This window comes from Canis lupus, chromosome 2, assembly GCF_011100685.1.
Source record: "Canis lupus familiaris isolate Mischka breed German Shepherd chromosome 2, alternate assembly UU_Cfam_GSD_1.0, whole genome shotgun sequence".
NCBI lineage: Eukaryota > Metazoa > Chordata > Mammalia > Carnivora > Canidae > Canis > Canis lupus.
Window position 1 is genome coordinate 14,286,816 of NC_049223.1, and position 17,301 is coordinate 14,304,116.

Consider the following 17,301-nt stretch of genomic DNA (forward strand, 5'->3'; position numbering starts at 1 on the left):
CCCTCTAGTGTTCAAAGGGCGGCGGGTCACCCGCGGGCTCCGGACGCGCAGGGTGGTCTTCCCGGGAAGGGCAGGACCCACCGTACTTTGCCCCTCCCAGGACTGGGCCCCTCGCCGGCGGGCTCTCCCACACCCACAGCGAGGCCCCTGCGTGGAAATCCTGAGCGTCCGGGGCCGCGTGGGCCGGGGCCGGGGCCGGGGCTGCCGGCCGCCCTCTGCACGCTCAGCTCCACCAGAAGGGATGTTTCTCTGACGGGGACTTGTGTGCTGTCCTACAGTCACCTCCCAAGCCCTTTATCCCAACAGCTAATGGCAAGTGTTGATATGGAAGTATTTTCAGCTTGGATTCCACAAACCTCAAATATATTTCCTATTGTTTCCCACATCACCATCTCTTTTGGAACCTAGTTCTAAAGACAATCATCTGTACGCTAGGGAACAACACAACTCCTCATGTTAGGATTTTAGAGAAATGTTTGAGTCGAAGAAATGTAAGAGGACAAGTCTGAGTTCTGCTTGACCACCAGGAATAATGGGAGGCGGGGTGCGTGGGGAGACTTCCCAAGGCAGCAGGCCTACATTAATCTAGCATTCGAGTTTCCAGAGCAGGCTCCGGATCAAAGGGCAGAGCGAGAGCCTCTTGAATACACATATCAAGAATTTCCCGAAGATTCTTGATACTCCTGCAAGCCCTGACCTCAGGCACATGTTCCCCTTGGATACAATGATATATAAATAAAAGATGTTAACTAGCCCATGTGGCAGTTAGCGGCACTGCCATTGTAAAACTGTGTAACAAGCACAAGCACTTCAGGAACCAATCCCAGGAAGCATTTGTTTTTCTCATACATCTGTGGCTTAGCTGAGCTGACCCTACTTCAAGCTGTGCATCTCCACATTGACTGGGGTGGCCCACCTGTCTGTGTCTCTCATTTCTCCGGAATGAGGAGCTGCCCCGGGCATAGTCTCCTGGCAATGGGAGAAGCACAGTAGGGAAAACCCACCATGTGAACACGTTTCCAGCCTTTGCTCCAAAGGCTGCTGATACCTCATTGGCCAAAGCAGGCCATGTGGCCAAGCCTCAAATCAGTGGCCTGGATTTATTCTTTGTCTTCAGAGTGTGCACTGAAGGGGAGAGTGAAGATTCAAAAATAAAGATTTGATCCAAATCTCTGATCCAAACAATTACACCCTTTTGGACGCCGATGTGCCTTTGACTTAATCAATGGGTGGGACACACATGGCCATGTGGAGGTGATGCTGCACTGGCTGTCCGGTGGGTGACTATTTGCTATGTACCAGCTTCAGACAGGGGGATTTACTTATGACCAATTGCTGCTCTTCATAAAGACCACTCAAGAATAGACAAAACTGTTGAGGCCAAGTTGGCAAGGGGGATGGTCCAGTTTCCTAGGGCTGAGGGTTCAGGGTTGTCAATGAGGGGCTGTCTGTGGAGATGCTGCTCTGTGAGACTCCTGGTTCTCATCCCAGAGCTCACTCCTCGAAACGGGCAGCCTGGCACAATGAACAAGGCATATTGGAGAAACCTGCATTTTATTAACATTTTATACTTTTATTTGCCATACAAAGACATTTTCTCTGTACTGTGTGTGATACTGGGATCTACACCATGGTTCTGTGACCTTGAAACTTCTCTGGATTAAGAAAGAACCTAACCCCTCCACAGGCACCATCCACTGGAGGTACCCGAACTTAATAAAGATGGTCTATTATAGATAGAATAATTTGATAAACTTCAGCTTAATTTTTCTTCATGGTACAACCTTACGTATATGGGATGGGTCCGAACCAGAGATAATATGGGCACAATTATAACTCTGACAGGGAATCTTCCATGTAGCAGACCTTCATCATAAAGACGGTCATTTTTAAAATAGTGGTATAAACTGTGCGGCCCGCAGGCATGATTCAAACTCAGCGTTCCACCCAAGTGCGTGCATGCAGGGCTTGTCAGAGGCAGAAATGACTCTCCTGACAGCTCCCACTTGTTCTTCCAGAGTTGAAGCCCAAAAGAGCTAACCCTACAGTGAAATTATGAAGCTGTCAAAACGAATCCTCCCAGGCCCCAGTCTGACATTTCTTCTTCTTTTCCCAATGGCGACCACAAGTGTCCCTTTGCCTTTAACTTCCTTGCTCAGTTTAAGGTCAAACATCCAGGATCACATTTCCACTTCTGCAAAACAAATCACCTCCGAATGCAGCAGTTGAAAAGAACGGTACACATTTGTTATTTCACCTCATTTCTGTCAGCTGAGCCTGGGGGCTGGACGGAGCACAGTCTCTGGAAGGCTCCATGGGGCGAGAAGGTCTGCCTCCACGGTGGCCCCCTGGCACAGCAGGCAAGCTGGTGCCGGCTGTCAGTGGGAGGCCTCGGCTCCCACCCCAGGGCTGCGGGCACGTCCCCCTGACAGGGCAGCAGGCTTCCCTCGAGGCATCCAGGAGAGCAAGTCGGACACCACAGTGGGGTTTTTCATGATCCAGCTTCAGAATTCACACACCATTAAGTTTTGCAACATGCCGTTGGGTACAAAGTTCAGCCTTCCTTCGTGTGGGAGAAGGCTCCATAAGCATGGGAATAATTTAGAGCCAAGATCATTGGGGCCATTTTAGAGGCTGGCTGCCAGGCCTGCAACTCACTGTCAGGGGCCTTTTAAAAAGAAATCCCTTTCTCCTGTCCAAATGGAAATTAAAATCAATTATTGACACAGGCTCCCCGGGCGGTTAGATTTCAGAGTGAATGTCAGGCCACAGTCGCATCAACCAGCAGTAGCAGCACAATCCTTAGTTGTCATAAGAGGTTTTGTCCCCCACTGAAAGGATATAGGAGTGCGCCGAGAGAATGGGGATGGACCCTAGCCGTCACTTCCTGCTGGCATAAATAAGGTCAGATGTGAGGGGCAAGGGACCGCCCCTCGGGATTGGGATAAGCTGGGATAAGCTGTGTGGCATCTGCCAGCTTTCTGCAGTGGGGGTCCTTCCCTTGGGCCCTCAGGACCCACTGGCAAGACTGGCCAGAGCCAGCCCAGGCTGCGTGGGACGGAGACTCCATGGCCAGCCGTCGGGGAGGGAGGCTGTACCTGCTCAAGCCCTCTGCCCACCTGCCCTGCAACCTGGGGACAGAGTTGCGACTTTCTCTGTGTTTAGAAGTCTCCAAGGGCCTGAGTCTCCCTCCCCAGCAAGCCCCCTTACCCCATCCAATTTCCAGAATTCCTACCACCTCGCTCGCATCCACGCAGGCACCTTTGGCCCACCCACCACCTCAGGATCTAGTTCAACTCATTGTCCACTGTTTCTTCTCTCTCTCTCTCTCTTTTTACCCATCCAGGCTTGTTTGACATGGTGGCTGCTCGATGGTGATGACTTCCTGCTCTCCTGAAGTACAACAGAGGAGTAGCCTCTCCTCTTCTCTTGCGTCTTACTTCTGAATGTTTATTGCTAACCTAGGTCGTCAGTATGTGCAAGGGACTGTGTTAGGCTGTGTGGATGCACAAGACGGACATGATGCAAACCCTCAGAAGCTTGTCACCTAGGACAAAGAGACAGTGACATCTGATACTTTAAGGACGCTCCATCACAGTCATTATGGTCAGTGCCTTACAAGAGAAATGCATCCCAGAGCGACCCTACCTGTCTTAGCCGTCTCAGGACGCAATCACAACACCCACAGACTGGTGCCTTACAATGAAAATTGATTTCTCACAGTTCTGGAGGCTGGAGGTCTGAGGTCAGGGTGCCCACGTGGTCGGGTGAGGGTCTTCTGCTGGGTGTTAGACTTCTTGTGCCCTCAAGGGTGCCCTCTGAGGTCTCTTTAAAAGGCTGCTAATCCCATTCATGAGGGCTCCACCCTCCTGACCCCGTCACGACCCAAAGATCCCACCTCTTAATCCCATCAGGCCATGAGGCTTCAATATATGGATTTTGGGGGGACACTTTCATACCATGCCACCACCTCATGTGGCCAGGTCAGGGAAGCTGTGGCAAAACCTGAGGTTTCATCTTAGAAATGAAAGGCCCGTGGACATTGTCCAGGGAAGAGAAGGGGCTCTGAGTTAGGAAGGGTAGAGGGAAGCTCTGGATCTGCCCTTTGAATTGCTTCTGAAGACTCCAGAAGAGTTTCCTCAAATGTCTGTGGGACAGTGGACTTGGAAATTACATGCCCACTGGTTAAAGAAGTGTCCTAGTTGTCACTCCAGAAGCACTAAAACTAAGCCTCTTTTTCTCTTTTAACAACTTCCAGGAATTGGGCTACACACTCAAGTTTGGAAGCCACAGCCTGGGGGCTGCTCCTCATGCACGTGGCCTGCATGCTCTGGGAGGGCAGGCTGGTCATTCCAGAACCATCCCCGCAGGGCCCTAGCTGGGGAGAGGGGGTGTTCGTGAAGTCTGGGAGAGGGAGTGAAGGCCAGTTATTGCATCTCATCAACTGGATGGGCACATCTCTTTCCCCCATCTCTGAAATTGGGATGAATTTATAGTCAAGGGCAACTAATAATTTAACTGACAACATTTTCTTCCCAACAAATAATGACATATCTCCTAGGTTTGTCAAAATCTGGTAATCATCTTTCCCTACCGTCCCCTAGGTTCTCCTTCCTTGCTTAGCATAGCACGCCCACCCAATTTGAGCTCATCTCTTCCGCCCCTCTTGGGAAGACCCACCAGGGAGAGGATTCTACATCCAGAATGTTCGCCACCGTGCTGCTGGACAAACAGTGCCACCTGCCACAGCTTTCTCCCCTGACCTCTTGAAATGTTTTCTTGTGGCTCCTGTTTGATTTTTGTCATTAGTCATGAAGTCTGAGTAAAAAATAAGAGTTCCTGGGGCACTATCTTCTTCGATAGAGCCACATCTATAAAAGCAAATCTCCATACCCAAGAAAGGGCTTCGGGAACCTTCCCTTGCAACGTTCACTGGCTGAGATTATTAACTAGAAAGGCAGAAGATTCTGCTGTAAACCCTGCTATCTGAACTGCTCAGAGCTCCATTCCGGTGCCCTTGTGGTAGGCCGCAGGGCTTCCAAGGCTGAGGGGGTCCGTCTTGGGCAGGAAGGCATTGGCATAAGCCCTTCAGGGGACCTTCCCACAAGGATGTGGGAGGCCGAGCTGCTCCATCTGTCTCCGTGGCGTCGGCCCCAGGCTCGCCCACCAGGCGCCCCTCCCCCTTCCCTGGGGGGCTTCCCTAAGGACTGGGACCTCAAGGAAGATAGTCCAGAGTTCAGTCTGTGCCTCCGGGCGGAAGGTGTGATGACACAAGGGTAAACACAGTCTGTGGTTCTCAGAACCCAGCGATCATCTGCACTGGTATCTCCACTCCGGTGTTGGCCATTTGCCTCTCCCCACATTTCCTTGTTGTGAGTACGAAGAGCACCGACGTGGAAAAATCATTTCCTTCCCCTGAGCGTGGATCTCCCGGAAAGTGAGGGTTTGCTTTTGTCAGACCCCAAGAGTGGACTGCAGGGGTAGCTGCTTACAGCTGGTCCTTTTGGCTTGGTGGTTGTCCCCCTCTTGGATTAAAGGCACTATTAAAAACTCTCCACTTGGGGCAACATGTTTAATCTTTCATTAGACAAAATCTTCGGTGCTGTTTGTGAAGTTCTGCCACAGAGCTTTCCACAGAGACCAAGAAGGCACATGGACTGCTCTGTGTTGTGGCTGGCGAGCATCCATCTCCCCGGGGCTAATGATGCCTGTAGGTAGTTTAACTGCAGCAGAGGCTGCTGGTTGCCAGTCAGTAACTATCATTCCTCTCTTTGTTACTAATAGAACTTTGATTTTATTCAGACCTGTGATGTGCCCAATTTAAAAACAAAACAAAAACCCCTACATTTCCCAGCCTCCCTTGCAGCTAGTTTGACAGTGTGACTGAGTTCCAGCAAATGGAATATAAGCAGAATGGTGTAAGACACCCTGGATGTCTCTTTAGGGGAAGCTAACTCATTTGCAAGGAGGATTTTTCCTCCTGTCAGCTACCTGGAAAATGTTTGAGATGGCTGGCACCCTGGTAGCCATCTTGGACCATAAAGTTACCTTGAGGATGGAAGCCACCATGTGAAGACTCTGCATGGTTGGTGCAGGATTTCTTTTTCTTTTTCTTTTTCTTTTTTTCTTTTCTTTTTTTTGGTGTCTACGGTTCTTGGTCACATTGCTTCAAAAAATGAAGAGGTTGACCAGACAAAGAGTGGTGGGTAAAAGAGCAAAGTTTATTGCATGATAGTACAAAGCTCTTGAAGGCAGAGGGGACTTGAGAGGGCTGCCACTGGAGTTTCTAAGCCTAGGAGTTTTTAGGGGCTTATTGGTGGGCTGTTTTAACCCGATTAACCCTCCATGAGCCTGTCACTCAATCAGGTTTTTATCATCTACCTATCACGTGGGAAAGGGTGGAGGGCTCCTTGCCGGGTGGTGTAAAATCCTTTAAAGGGTGGTTTCCTTTTGTCCCTGTCTTTCTTCCAAATATCCTTCATTCCTGACACTCTCGCCCTGAACCCTCTGGTTCCTTTGAAATGTGAGAGAAATGAGCTTCCATCTCATTAGGTCACTGTTGTTTCTAATTTTTTGATGTAAGCAGCTGAATCTGATCATAACAAATGTATTTAGTAATGTAAACTGTTATCCTTGAATTTCCTAGCTGGAAGATCATTGTCCATCCTCCTGGGATGCAGCAAGCTAAGGTGAGCAGCATGGACTTTAGGGTAGAGAAATCGGTTTGAATCCCTGCTCTACTGCTAGCCACATGCTTCAAGTTTTTGCCTCCCCTTCTCTGTTTCTGTTTATCTTTTGTAGAGTGACAGGCATTAAATTAGTCCATGCATACAACATACCTGGTGCACCACAGGGACCTAACAATGTTTGTTTCCTTGTCTTCCCTTCATCTCCGTGTTGAGCATTTTATTTTATTTTTTTAAAGATTTTATGTATTTATTCATGAGAGACACACAGGGAGGCAGAGACACAGGCAGAGGGAGAAGCAGGCTCCCTGTGGGGAGCCCAGTGTGGAACTCGATCCCAGGACCCCGGGACCACGACCTGAGCCAGAGGCAGATGCTCAACCACTGAGCCACCCAGGTGCCCCGAGCATTTTATTTTAAACACTCAAAAGAAACTCTAGGTAAATGAACATTTGGGTTTAAATCTCCACAAGTTGACCCTGCTGTCATGGCTGGAGAAACACCAGTAGGGTTAGGCTAGGTTAAAAAACAAAACAAAACAAAACAGGGATGCCTGGGTGGCTCAGTGGTTGAGTGCCGGCCTTTGGCTCAGGGCATGATCCTGGAGTTCCAGGATCGAGTCCTACATCAGGCTCTTTGCATGGAGCCTGGTTCTTCCTCGCCTGTGTCTCTGCCTCTCTCTTTCATAAATAAATAAAACCTTTATTTAAAAACAAACAAACAAAAACCCCAGCCACAGTTAAGGCCGTGGGAGCATAGGACACAGGGAAGTAGCCCAAAGAGGAAGCCAGTGGAGTCTGCACGTGATCCGGCACAAATCTCTCACGTCAAGAAAAGTGAGACTATCCTGCTGAAACCAAACCAGTGGCCCCACTAGACGTGGAGAGCCGATGCTCCCAGGGTTCCATGGAGTTGTTGTCTCCCAAATGCTGACTTCTGGGTGATTTGACAGCATTTCCAGCCTGTGGGACACAAGCTGACCCCCTTGGGAAAGATTTCTGTGGAGGACTGAAGCAGAGAGGCCAACTTAGCTGGTAAGTCACACATATCTCCAAACCTAAGTGCATTTAAAAGGACCCCGAGCAAGCCAATTGTGAGAAAAGTGCTCTGTGCAGACGCTGTAGATGAATGCTTTGGGCTGCCAGCCAGGCCCATAAACACCCAGTGCCCTGCTCTCACATAAGAAAAATATGTTTGGGAGAATTCAATATTGTCAGTCTCTTGGCTGGTCCCAAACTATGAGAAGGGGGAGAGAAGTACGATAAGTTATTGGAATGGGGAAAGGACCACCCTGGTGAAAGAAATAATGGCAGGGCTCCCTACCCAGCGATGACCCGGTCGGTCCTCAGGCCTGTACAGTGGTTTTCACATTATTTTACTCTTGGACCCTTCTGGCAGGACAAAGACCCTATGGACTTCCAATTTTGCCAAAAAATAACTACATAATATTAGAATTGGAAGAAACCAGTTAATTTAGTTCAATCCCACTTCTCCACTTGTCAAGTGTTCCAGGGAGAGCAGGGGAGGTGGCCGGAGTCACAGCTAGTTCATGCAGAGCTGGGCCCGGACAGGTCCCCCGATTCCTAGGCTGTGTGTTTCATCTTACAGCATTAATTTGGTCAAGGGACTTCTTTTTCAGTTTTATTTTCTTATGCGGATTCAATTACCAACCAACTGGGAATAGCTCTTACTTTAAAACCCGCATTTGAACATGATTTGAAATTTCAGACTATTGAGAGGGCCTGGGAACCCTCGAGCATGGAGACCCACACATGTGGAGACTCAGAAGGAATGAGGACAAGTCTCCAGAAGCAAATGAGGAAGAGAGGGGGCTTAAGCTGAAAGAAGGACCAAATCTATTTTTTTAAACTCAGACACAACTGCTTCTAGGTTTCCTGGGCTACTAGAAATAAGTGGAGAGCATGATGTGGTGCCGAAATTGCATCTGCTTCCGGAACTGGGATACTAGAAACAAGGAGGTGAATCCCTGTAAGAGAATGACGGCCTGGCTTTCAAAACCTACAAGCTCCCAGACAGTTTCCCCTTACCCTGTACGGCACAGGTCAACCTCCATTTTCCATTCATTGGACACCCACAACATGGGCTTTTCTAGATGCTTGGGTCTTATTATATTCAAGGAGTAGGAGAGGTGCGTGGGGAAAACAGAAGCCAGGAATGGGACATGGGCAAGACCACTTGGCTAATAATGGAGCCCAAACTCAAACCCAGTCCCCAAATTGACCAAAGGCCTCTTTCCACCCTGTAGTGAGTCTTTGCAGGGTAGATGTCAGAGTTGCTTAAACACCCAGGAAATACGTGGTGGAGGCCAAAAGGTGCTGGACCTCCTGGGACCACCGGTCCCCATATTACGGCATCTGAGCAGCAGCAGTCTGTGCCACCTGCTGCCCTCTGAGGACCAGCCTTGAAGGGCTCACAGGGCAGCTCCTGCTCTCACAGCCAAAGACAACGGACAGAGGTACTTCCATGCAAAATGTTTATTTGGAATATGTGTGCTACGAGCAGGTCAACCATCCTGAAATAGCAAGTCTTTACATTGTGCAGAGATACAAGAGCTCCTGGAAGACATTCATCTGTGCCCTGTGGGCATGACTACTCTACCCATCTCCACCGTTAGTCACATTAAGGCCTCTGGTGCTGCTTGATGGGGGGGGGGGAGGGCGACGACTCGCAGCTGGTGATTGGCCATTACCAGGTGTGTCTTTTCCTGGAATCCTCTCCACCTGCCTTACGTATCAGTGGTACTCAAAGAAATGATGAGCAAAGTTTCTATGGGGTTACAGAGCCTTGTTTTCACCACATTTTGGAAGTTTATTTATTCATTTATTTATTTATATATTTGTTTTTTGAGATCCCTCTGCCTAGCTTTCCTGACACATCCGAGTGTAGTGTGAGGGCTCAAATTTCAGCTGCCCCAAGTGGGAGAGTAATTCGTTGATTTTTATAATCTGTAGGTTACTGCTTTTCTCTCTGGCTGGGACATATGGTTTTCATTTCTAATTTCTGCCATATGCTTCTCAACTTGACTTGCCTTTGTCTCGCTCTTGCTGTGACAGGGAGTGTCACACGTGTTGGCCCTGCCACAGGGTGGGCTGAAGGATAGCAGGAGAGAGAAGTCTTGCTCCTTCGGCTTTGCTGCAAGCCCCAGCAGACCTGGCTTCTGTATGGAAGCAGGGATGGGTCATCTTATGGGGAGAGCTTCCTCCTCACCCCCCCAATCAAGGCAATGGGACGAATGGTTGGACAATTTGGGTTCAAATTTCAATCACTGAGCAGAGGCCACAGAACAAGGCCCTCCCTGTCTTCTGTAACAAATACAAGTGTGACAGGGGCTCTCAAAAGTCAAAGCCAGGAATCTGCAGGCACTCTGCCCACCTCTCCGCACTGCTGATGAACCCAAGGACTGTTTCAATGGGCAATTGGTTAGACCATATTGACCTTTTTATGAGATCTCAATCTGGATTGTATTCTTAACCACTTTCTTTTTTCTTTCTTTCTTTCTTTCTTTCTTTCTTTCTTTCTTTCTTCTTTCTTTCTTTCTTAACAAAATGTGAAGGCTGGGGACCTATTCTCTCTTTTTAAGCTTATTTTACCATCCCCTCCTTCTTCGCTTGGTGGGTCCCAGAGTGGACCAACCCACACTCCTGGAACAGGACCTCCCACCATGCACTCTTAAAGGTCACTTGGAATCTGTCTCTTAAATCCTGTCCTGAGTAGCAACTCTCCTCCCACAAACAGATGTACAGAATCTGCAGTTAAAAACAAAAGAAAAAGCAAATGTGAAAATCCCCCAGGCGTGCAAGAGCAGCCTGAGACTCACTCCCACCCCTGCTTCCATCCCTCTAGCACAGATGGATCTGCAGAAAATGGCCCAAACACTGCAGCAACTGCTCACCAGCACTTAGAATACTGAGAGTGTTTCTCTAAGCCCGGCTATTTAGAGAGTGGGAACTCTGCTCTACTGGTCACTTTCCAAGAGCTGCTAACCTGACACTTAATTGTGTCCTACTTCATCATTTTAAACAAAACAAAACAAAGCAAAACAGCCAAGACACACAAACACAGTCTTTGGCGGGGGGTCCCAGACGAAGTGGTGGCCTCATCATATTTTCCATCGGTTCTTTCTGCTCTGAGCTGGGAAGCAGTCGTGTCAACAGCAGGTCAGCTTCACCCTTCCTCCTCCAAAGCCCAAAGCCAAGCTGCCACCAGAGTCAGTCATCCTGCTGTGGCAAAAAGCGGTCAGGGGCTAGTTCCAGAGTCATCTGAGTTTACGCATAGGAACTTCCATGAACAGAAACACTCCAACCAACAGTCAAAGAGGATAGAAAAAGTTCTACTTAGAATTTGCCCATGGATCAAAACCCTAACCTACAATTCTAGTAAGGAAACCAGGATCTCCAAGAGTAGATGCATTTTCAGGGACTTTTAAAGAATTCCATGTGACAGGCAGCATGGAACAGAGTTCTGCAGACATGCGCCAAGAACTGCACCCCCCTTAGTGGGCAGGTTCCTGCAATCCACAGACACCTGAGGTCGAAAATGATAATGAAGATACCTGGTTTTTGGCAACCTGAAAATTTTCTTCAAAGAAAGGTAATTAGAGCCAAATTACCAACATGTTCTCTTTCCCTTCTTTTGCAAATCAAAAAATACAAATAAATTTCATAGGCAATTCCTCATGTAATGTTTAGTCCAAATGGTCAAAGGTAGAACTTTTAATTTCATAAGCCCAAAATCATGAAACACCAACAGTTAGCATACATATGAGAAAACAATGACAAAGACAAGAGAACTTTTTTTTTTCAGGCCACAAATAATAATGGAGAGTTATATATGCATCAGAAGTAGTAATAATAAAATAATAATTAGCATTAAGTTCAAAACTTCTGGGAAAGCTATTTTGGATTACAGGATGTATTATTTACCTCAGAATGTGCAAGCTTAAAACTCTAATTGTCAAAGTTATCCCCCAACACACACCAAAAAGATTTATATACAGGCTTAAGTCCAGAAATTAAGGTTCAAAGTAGAAATACTGATAATTTCAACAAAATTCAGAATGGTTTCAGAAAGATGGTACAATTTAGAATAAAAACCAGAAGACCATCATTATATTGCTTTGTGGTATACATAGGTTACCATGTTTTTTTCTCTTCAGGATCCTTTTCTTTCTCTTGAGGAATAAGCTAAAATTTGATTACTTTCATTTAAAGAAGTTTTTAGATGGGATCAACAAATTTAAGAAGTCAGAGTAGAGTTAATAGACATGTATATATGTATGTTTCTATATGTGTACATACATACATATATGTACACCTCACCTTCTTCCATTTGTAATTTAAGGAGGGAAGCACACCCCACAAAGACCTCCAGGTAGCCACCCTCATTTGGTTTTAGCAGATGACTTGAGTGATTCACCAACTATTAGAGTAACTGACCTCTTCCCTATTAAACTTTTCCTGGGGAAAAAGTTTCCGCCATTCCTAATGCTAAGACTTGGCCCATCTCATTTGCTGGGAAAGCAAGAGCCTAGTACAACTTTTCACAAGAGCCAAAATCTGGAAACAAGTAATAGAAGACTGCATAAGAGAGGTAAGGACCAAGAATGCAGATAAGTGTATTTGAAACAACTGTTCAGAACTACTTAGATTCTGTGTTGTTTATTATAGTCCAAATACATGAAGTTTTTATGAAATAAAATCATATGGTACAGATAAAAATGGGCCATGAAAGCCCAGTTGAAGTTGTTTGCAGGCCAAATTGCAGACCACCCAACAATTTACATTTTAGGAATTTGAAACATCTAAAAATAGAGAAGGTGGTTTCTCAAAAAAGAGAGAGGGAAGGAAGGAAAGAGGAAGGAAGGCGACAAGAAACCATTCAGGAAGTGTTAGCTAACAAGATACCCTACTTAGAAAGAAGGGACAAATGCATAAAAATGCTTAAAATTTGTGCAGGCTACTGCAATAGTAAACACAGTAGAATACATAGGCCTCGTAGTACTTTTGTATTGGCATATATATAATGTCTCTAGCACTTTTAAAAAATATGCAGAGACTAATAATTAAGGATCATTCTAGATAAAAATACAGTATTTCATAAACGGGGCAGGGGGCAGTGGAAAGTATCGTCTCAGGGGAGATCCCCACAGACATACCGAGATGAAACTATGTTTTTTGGTAATTCTAGTGGATATGGCAGCAAAAATAGTTGTAAGGATGTTGGCTGGTTTTGAGAGGGTTATTTTCAAATATAACCTTACAGCTACATTTGCGAAAGCATCTTTGTGAAAAGTTCATTTTATTAACCCTGTAATACAATGTCTATATTGACATCTTTTTTTAAGATAACATAAAAGTAGCTGAGCTGTGAAGGGGTAAGGGGTGTGTGCTTTAAAGCAAATGTGAACCCTTTCTGGGTTCCTCTCACACAAAGGGATACAGACTCTTAAATAAAATAATACTTCCTTAAAAATCTGCCACCTCATAATTGTTTACATCATAGAAAAATAGCATTTTTGTAAAAAGAAATATAGTTACTTTGTTAAAATGGTCTATTTTAAACCAGCAATTACTTTTCATATAAAGAATTTCTAAACATCCATACAGAACATAAAAATAGATAATACTGAGGGCAAAGCAGACGATGGCATGTTTGCGAATGATCAAAGTATTTCATCGCCAGATAAATAATACTCTGAATACATTATGGTACAATTTTTAATCTTTTAGAAACTTAAAAGATATTGCTTTTATTCTCTGATGGCAAGTTACTTACAAATAGAGTTACTTGCAGCAGCAGAAGGCCAAATTGATTAGAAACGGGCATATAGATTCATCCCATTTCCCCTAAACTCAAAGTGCTGGAATGCCGGGCAGTTGGCCCAAGTCCCAAACTCCTTAACACGAGCATGGGCCACAGGCTATGGAGATGCAAAGGGGAATTAATGACATTCACAGTCCCTTCAAAACCATTCCCGTTTGAATTTTACATGGAACCAGATTAACACCAAACTATTTACCAGCTTGGCTAAATCCATCACTAAGGAGAGTTTATGCAACTCCTCTCTACATACAGGCATTAACTCTTCATATTATAAAAACAGATGGTTTCAATAGACTAATGCTTTATTTCCACAAAGTGATTCTGGAGGGATGGCGAGTTTCTTGGTGGCAGTGGTAGAGGATGCGACAGTACAGTACAAGCCAGCAGGCACCAGCCAACACACGGGCAGGCAGGGCGGACAGGCCAAACAAGAGGACACGCAGTTAGTAAACTCTAGCGATCCGGTGCTTCACTGGCATCTCCTCACACCCTCTCCACTCTGCTAGGGTCATACGAATCTATAAAAGAGAAAAAAAAGATTAGTGGTATATTCAATTAGAGTGTTTTCTGTTCAATCCTCAAACATAAATAGATATTTTGAGGGAACAAAATTCACAGGTGTAAAGTGAACGCTTAGACATTTAAACAATATGGTTTTCACTGAGGAGTAAGAAACTATCATCAAAAGGCTGTTTTAAAAGGGCACTGTATTGGTCATTGTACATTGTACAATTGGTACATTGGTCACTACCTAATCAGAGAAATGGGACATCATTCAACTTTAAATGTAACACTAGTAGGGCACCTGGGTGGCTCAGTGGTTGAGTGTCTGCCTTCAGCCCAGGTCATAACCTCTGCATCCTGGGATCGAGACCTGCATCAGGCTCCCGGGTCAGAGGGAAGCCTGCTTCGCCCTCTCCCTCTGCCCCATTCCTTACTCATTCTCTCTCTCTCTCCCTCAAATAAATAAAATCATAAAAAAAAAAAAAAGAAAACACGAAATCTAGGATTGGTACAATTTGACAGCTATAAAAACTATTGTAAAACGATTTCTTCTTAAATGTGCCTGGACAACTGTGCAATACGAAGGCCGTACCGATCCCAATTTCTCCAGCAGCAAAACGCCCTATGCTAACACAGTCTCAGCTTAGCCATGATACGCTTACTATCCAGACGACACACCTGTGATGGCTAAGACCATGCTTACAGCGCTGAGTCAGACATTACAAACCAAATAGGACAACAGTGCCTGCATTTAGGAAAAGCAAGCAGCCTGCTCCTCCCCAAATGTGATTTGCTGCACCAAGTGCCCGCGTGGCTAAAAGCAAGTGGAGCTCAAGTGGGTTGGCTGCCTTCTGATTTTTTACACTCAGCAACACCCAGTGTGATAACATCCGATATGAACAGCTGAGCGCTACATTTTTGTGCTCAGTCAGCCTCATTGTGTGTGGATTTGGAGGGGGAACTCCTCTGAGCAAGAACAGTTTTTTCTCTGCTGGAGATGACGGGGGGTGGTCACTTCCAGCCGGTGAGAGGCCAGAAAGACGCTGAGCATCTATTGAGCATAGGTTACATCCAGTGGGCACCGAGCAATTCACCTCGGGCCAGGTACAGGGGGACACCTCTGCAGAACAAGTTCACACCCCACAGCCCTATTGATGCAGCTAACGGCCCGGAGCCAGGGAAAGAACTCTGTAGAACAATGGGCTCCTTCTGCCAATCACAGACAGTGTAGGTCCAATAAAAATATAATGTGAACCACATAACATTATTTTAAATTATCTAGAAGGTGTGATAAAGCAAGTAAAAGGGAACAGGTGAAATTAATTTTAATAATATATTCTATTTAACCAAATACATCCAAATTATTATTATTTCAACAGGTGATCAATATAAAAATTGAGAAACTTAAAAAAATATTTTTTTTAATCCTAAGTCTTTGAACTCTGGTATGTATTTTACACTTGCAGCACACCTCAGTTTGGATAAGCCCCATTTCAAATGCTCAAGGCCCCACATATGACCAGGAGCTACCATCCTGGCATGTGGAGATCTAGAGGACAGAGAGGCTACTCTGAGTAGTGAGAATCCTGGTTCCAGTGGGCAGGATTTCGGGTAGAGACAACACACTAAGGCCTGCCCTTGTGGGTGTTTTGTGCATCAACATGCGGGAGAGCTACATCCAGCCTTCGCACGAGTGGCATTGCTTGGCATCTCACACCCTCCCAAGTTGCACCCCTTTGGGCCCAAAGCAGTCTCTCCTTGTTCTCCTCCTGCACCCAGATGGATAGAGTATGCCATGGAGGTTGACAGAACCAGGGTTCTGAACACTACCAGTTCCTAAGATTACACTTCCAAACTGGAACACGATCCATCTAACAGAGATGGCATTTTGTCACCTGAGTTAAGTTTTGAAGTGCTGACTTCTTAGCCAGAGGCCCAAAAGACCACTAAAAAGTTATCAGCTGAAAGGACCACCTTCAAGGATCACTGCATGTGGAAGGGCATGTGCATGTGTGTATACTGGGTGGGGGTTAGATATACGGTGGCATAAACTGAATTCTAAGTGGGCTGCGAATTCGGGAATAGTGAAGTGGTTCCTACACACTGGGATGACAGGGGCAGGGGTGGGTTGGGGGATGGAGATGTTGATTCTTATGTATAAAATGATAAACTATATCAAGAAAAAAACATGTCCCAGAGTTTATCAGCAAAAAAAGCAACAAGGCTTTATTCTCACTTGTGAAGCAACAGTGAGGAGAAGGTAAGATATCTCAAGTTTGACTGTCATAGTCATATGATCCACATTCCTCTCAAAATGATTCTGGATACGCCTGGTGACCATCACATGAAGGAGGTGCACCCGAGCTCCTCTTCCTGAATGAAATTGTCCCTAATGGTGTCCTGCTCTGCCATTATTTAAGAGTGCCGGAGGGGACTGTGTGCATCATGAGCAGCTCTCTGCCTTTAGATTTGTGGTCACTTTATTATGTATTAATGAATGCATCAGATGGAGAAGAGGGAAAAAAATATCTACTAAATGTCAGTAACTACAGTTTATTTTTTATTTTTTATAGATTTTATTTGTTCATGAGAAACACACACACACACACACACACACACACAGAGAGAGAGAGAAAGAGAGAGAGAGAGGCAGAGACACAGGCAGAGGGAGAAGCAGGCTCCATGCAGGGAGCCTGATCTGCGACTAGATCCCGGGTCTCCAGGATCACACCCTGGGCTGAAGGTGTCACTAAACCACTGAGCCACCTGGGCTGCCCAGTAACTACAGTTAAAAAAAAAAAAAAAAAGTAATGGAAGAGGTGTTCCTAGTGGTTAACATTAAAATTGGCATTACCTACATGTTTGCAGATACCTGTCCAACCCTCTTCACGTACCGAATGATCTAAACCCTCTTCACATGCCAAATGAGCTAAAAATTGAGGGAGTGCTTTATTGAACTAGAAGTTTCGTGTCATAAAACATTCCCTGAAATATGTGGCCATGAACTGAGAAAGAGAAATCTTGACAAACTGGTAACAGGATTTGCCTCATTTAAAAATCCTTACAATCTTCAGGATGAGACCAGACTGATGAAGAAACTCATTTTAACTCACACTCAAAAGCGAGTGGGCATATTTTGCATGGGAGGAGAGAGGACCCATTTATTAGAGCTGAAGACTAATCCCAACAGCTCAAAAAATGGGTCGTATAACACTTTTTCTCCACCATTATGGCAAGAGTTCCACATCTTAGTGTTCTCTTGGCAAAG

The 17,301-nt window shown here is 45.7% G+C and overlaps 1 protein-coding gene across 4 annotated transcripts in view; it reads right to left on the minus strand.

The window, feature by feature from the left end:
* Nucleotides 1-10,181: 10,181 nt before the first annotated feature.
* The window catches only part of JCAD (junctional cadherin 5 associated), a 39,053-nt gene continuing 31,933 nt past the window's right edge, over nt 10,182-17,301 (minus strand). For 2 of the 4 annotated variants that reach the window (XM_038529912.1, XM_038529911.1), the window contains exon 4: nt 10,182-14,047. In XM_038529912.1, the coding sequence (XP_038385840.1) occupies nt 13,973-14,047 (75 nt within the window). In that variant the 3' untranslated portion in view covers nt 10,182-13,972. The remainder of the gene's footprint in view (nt 14,048-17,301) is intronic. The other 2 variants (XM_038529913.1, XM_038529914.1) reach the window with 1 other exon arrangement.